Source organism: Miscanthus floridulus, chromosome 1 (genome assembly GCF_019320115.1).
Source record: "Miscanthus floridulus cultivar M001 chromosome 1, ASM1932011v1, whole genome shotgun sequence".
In the NCBI taxonomy this organism is placed as follows: domain Eukaryota; kingdom Viridiplantae; phylum Streptophyta; class Magnoliopsida; order Poales; family Poaceae; genus Miscanthus; species Miscanthus floridulus.
The window spans coordinates 105,649,533-105,654,088 of record NC_089580.1 but is presented as its reverse complement, the minus strand read 5'-3'; the positions used below and the strand labels follow the sequence as shown (position 1 = coordinate 105,654,088).

Below are 4,556 nucleotides of genomic sequence, written 5' to 3'. Positions count from 1 at the left end.
CAGCCATCAATTGATCACTGCAAGGCAGTCTTACGAAGAAAATTTGCTCAAGTTATACTTAGAGCAAAAGCAAACCTCGCGCCTTTGTTTACTCAATTGCTAGAAGCCTATGTGCAATCTTGCTGATTTTTTTTGTTGCCTTCTTTGTCTCTTTGATAAACATTGTAAGACCTGTTCCTCTGTTTAATAAAAGCACAGTAGGGGGCGTGCCCCTCCTGTTTCCCTTAAAAAAATTAGGACTGCTGGCTTGCGGTTTTCAGAAGTAGAGACAACATGTGTGGTTGTCGAGGAGTGGGACTGCTCAAGATGCCAAACTTCAGAAAAACACCGTAATTGCCCATAAAAAAACGATTACGCAAAAGGTTTGCGTGTCTTTGTATTAAGGTAGAGAAAATATTCGTTGCAGCACGCCTTACCGGCGCCCTAGGGGATCAATAAAGTTTTACATGGACACTCAGACCCCCTCTAAGGTACTGAAAATTTGGCTATTACATTGGACATTGAACAATCCAAAGTTGCAGCACCGACAAAGAGACCTAAGCCTGGGCTGCCGAGCGGCGGCGTTGCTTGTGCACAGCTACCTCGCCAACCGGTGGGAGCAACTCACGTAGCGCCTGCATATGAGTGGGGTCACCGTTGAAAATTTCATCATACGTCTTCTTAGCCGACGTTGATGGAGATGGCCTCACGATGGATAGTCTCAGGCGCTTCATGACAAGGTACTCACCTCGCTTGGCTACCCGAATATGAGCAATGCTATGTACCGCTATCCGCCTACTTCACCTCGCTTGGCTACCAGGATATGAGCTATGCTATGTACCGCTATTCGCCTGCTTCGCCTTGGGAGCTAGGGCGGTGCACTAATTGCCCATAAAAGATTGTATATGGTGTTGATTCCCAGCTTTTTGCACCAATCAACACCGCAGAAGAAGCACAAAATCCGGTAAATGCCGCCGCCATACATATTTGAAGCAAAATGCGTACGTCCACATAATTAATGCCATAGCAGTGATGCAACGATCTGACCCATGGTAAACACAATACACACCTAGTATTTCGAGAGAAACTGGTTTCCTGAAGAGTTGGTTCCTATTTTCCGTCGACAGCAACCTCCTTGGTGAACAAAGGATTAACCTTGGGGACGGTGACAACCAGCGCCCGGAGCTGCAGTTGGGCGCGGACACTCTCTTTATCGTACCCCTTGGGCACGAGCAGCCGGACATGGAACGAGACGCTGTCGGCCGGGGGCTGCTCCCTTTGCCTTTGCTCCTCTGCTGCTGCAGACTTGGGCTTGTTCGTCCTGATGATGAGCACATCGTCCTCCACGGCAACCTGGAAGTCGCCCGTTGTAGCACCCTCCGGCAAGTTGAAGAATGTAAGCTTGACGTTCTTGCCATCTTCCTTGATCTCCCACCGCGGCGTCGACGTGGACGGCATGTCGGGATGCACAAGGGCTTCCATCTCCAAGACAGGTGGTAAAGACATCAGAGAAAATATTACTCCTGCAATTTATATGCATGCTACTGTACATTGCAACTCGAACACGTAGAATACTCATCAAGGACAACGAAACTATTAGTAAAATTTGCTTGCTAGTACGTCTCATCATCACCAATCACCAATACAATTAAGGAGGTAGCATACCAACGGGAGAGATGTTAAAGGGATGGTCGGTGGCCTTGGCATCCACAGAGTAGCAGATGGAACGAGGCCGCTTCTTCTCTGCCGGAGCGCAAGGGAGAGCCACCACTGCTGGTTTCACAAACCCGAAGGACGACGCGCCAGCTGAAGATCTTGCCGGCCGGCTGAGCAGGCCGAGAGAAGTGGAAATTGTCGACATTGTTTGCAGTTCAGTAGTAATATCACTATAGTGATCGAGTAGCTAGTTCGTCAGGTGCAATGCAAGTGTCTCTTATCTGTGTGCCTCAACTGTATATATAGAGACTTAAAGAGAGAGACCTAAAGCCTAAAGAGAACCAGTTAACTGCTGCTGCGTACTTTGCGTGCTTGGGAGTGGGAGTATATATAGATCTGCAAGAGCTTTGGTAAAGTAGCCGTGCTGCAGCAATGATTCTAAACTTGTGGTATGCGCATTCCCCGTCACACTAGCTTATGTGGAAATGAGAGCTTTAAGTGTGCAAGAGATAAGCACAGAACAACAGTCAGATTGTAGGACTAATATAATAAAAAGTGACAAAATGCAAATTTACAACGCAAAAGCTAGGAGAACTGATAGTTTTGGAGGTACTCGTACTTCAGTATCCAACACACGTAGTAGCACCCTAACATACGATCTTTCACCGCTGCAATACACAACAATCTCTACCGACACATTTGTGTAGCGTGTGCTGTAGCTGACAGTGACTCTGCTTCACACTATTAGATCATAAGACTATGATCTGATTAATGATTAGAATTCTATTGACCCAGCAACGAAGCCGCCGGGTTGAGTTTCCCAAAAATATCAAAGACAATATTTGGGATAAGGTTATAGAAAAGTTCACTTCCGGATCGTGACGTGAAAATAGTCAAGAAACACGCACTATATGGCCACTTCTTACAAGATTTTATTTAAACGGTGCATTGAATAAGTATTACGCCTAGAATGAGACACAGACAGATCGACTTGAGTACACGAACCAGCAGCGGTAGTGAGAGGAATTCAAGGAATACGTGCTCTGGAGGGAGGCACAGGAAACGAGCCTAAGGGCGTCCCCAACCATGTACACTAGGAGCTAGCTCGGAAGTCTACGTGGAGGAGATAGAGCCAAAAAAAAAAAACTCGTCGCTAGCTAGTACTTCGTTGCTATGCTCGCACGGTTCCCAGTGAACTGCACCTCTTTGGCTTCCTGACCCACCTTCACAGTTCTGAATTTTTCTTCTTTGTTTATTTTCCCACCGTGCTATGTAAGCTAGCGATTTGCGCAGGCTGTAGCGGACGCCCTAAGGAATAAGGCCAACTTTGAGAAGAGCCGACGTCCTCGTAGCCTGATAGGATCATCCCATATGGGTACACGGTCATAAATGGTATAAGCGGTTTAAGGGCAAGACCCCTCGCGCCCCCGCCGCCCCGCATCGCCCTCACAGGGCGACTTAGACGGCTAGGCAAAACCTAGCTGCTGCCCCCCTCTTCTTCCCTTCTCTAGCTGCGCTGCCGCTGGCAAGGCCGTGCAGTTTGCACGGATGGCCACAGCGGAGCTCTTCGTCGCGTTGGCATTGGCGTCGGTGGCGTCGGGAGGGGGGGGGGGCTGCGTAATCCGCATGGGGCTCCGCGGGGCTGCCGGCAACGGCCAGGACCTGCGTAGGCGCAGGGCGGCGGTGGTGCAACTTCTCGTCTCTCCTTCGTTTGCCTCCTTCCTCCATGCCCTTGACAGCGGCAGCGGCGCCGGCCAAGGCCACTTCAGGGCCCGAGTGGCCAGATACTGGGCTCTATTAGCCAGACCAGCACCCCCAGACGGGACCGTGCCTTCGGCGGCAGCATTGGCGGAGGCGCAGCGCAGGCTCGGGGCACCATGTCCAGTGCCTTGCGGCTAGATCCGACACCCCTATTGACACTTCTTAGCGTCGCTACCAGGTTTGTGTCCCCTGCAATGGCGCTAGAAATACTTGTTGGTATTTCTTAATGACACCGGCTATGGCGCCAAAAATACCGGTTGGCAATACTTAGCAACATCACTAATAAATAGCAATGCCACTAAGTAAGGCCTTGATAGTTCCTTAACAATTTTAAATATTTATCCGCAAGTGCATGGAGTTATTATTGTAGTATTTCATCCGGAAGTATTCAGGGTATCGTTATTTATATTTTCCTAAAGGAATGTATTTATTGATTAAGAGTCTAGAATGGATATGAACTTGAATAATAATGCTTGCAAGTACACCAATGTTTATAACAGGGGTAAGAATGGTATTCTCAAGATAGTGGACACACACTTAGCATTCCTCAAAGGATAAAATAAAGAAAAAGAATAATCCTAAGTCGAGCAGGCATTGATCTATCATAGTCATACAAAAATTAGTTAATGATCATACAAGTTATATAATTAGTTTTAGGGCTAAAGTGTGAAGCAAGTCGGGAGACCACAGAGTACTGGTCTGCCAACAAGCTCATGTAGCATTTTAGACTCTACACCCCAAACGAACATGGGGATTACAAGGGACGGACAGCGCTGTCACCACCTGCCCGCCTACCACCTCAACGATAGAGAGGGAAATGTATTCACCTGTCTCTCCATAACCAAGCACCTCGCTTGCATACACAGAAACTACCCAAATCTCCTCGAGACTCTGACCCTACGAACCGACAAGTAAAGGACTTAGGCACACGTGACGGCACGATGAACTGCCACCTCAAATTAGCCCTAATTCCAATTATATAAGCTATACGAGTGGTTAAGCATAAAGTCATGTATGCTACTCTCATGACATACAAACTATAGACTAGTCCATATATCAAGATCATAACACCATAACTATACTCTAGCTCGTAGCTATGACTATAATTATAAAGTGAAGTCATGACATTGAAAGAACTCATATCTCTATTCATACCTAAG

General features: G+C 47.6%; 1 protein-coding gene across 1 annotated transcript; it reads right to left on the bottom strand.

Moving 5' to 3' along the window:
• Positions 1–946: 946 nt before the first annotated feature.
• On the bottom strand, positions 947–2,071 carry LOC136490591 (small heat shock protein, chloroplastic-like). Its single transcript, XM_066486798.1, has 2 exons — positions 1,645–2,071; positions 947–1,454 (listed from the first exon to the last, which is right to left on the bottom strand). Exons 1-2 carry the CDS (start codon positions 1,838–1,840, stop codon positions 1,090–1,092), a joined length of 561 nt encoding a protein of 186 aa, XP_066342895.1. The 5' UTR covers positions 1,841–2,071; the 3' UTR covers positions 947–1,089.
• Positions 2,072–4,556: the final 2,485 nt, after the last annotated feature.

Excerpts from the sequence above, each read along its gene's own strand:
- LOC136490591 (XM_066486798.1), bottom strand. The coding sequence starts at position 1,840 with ATGTCGACAATTTCCACTTCTCTCGGCCTGCTCAGCCGGCCGGCAAGA. Across the intron at positions 1,455-1,644 it reads CTTTAACATCTCTCCCGTTG|CCCTTGTGCATCCCGACATG; the intron begins GTATGCTACCTC and ends TGGAGATGGAAG.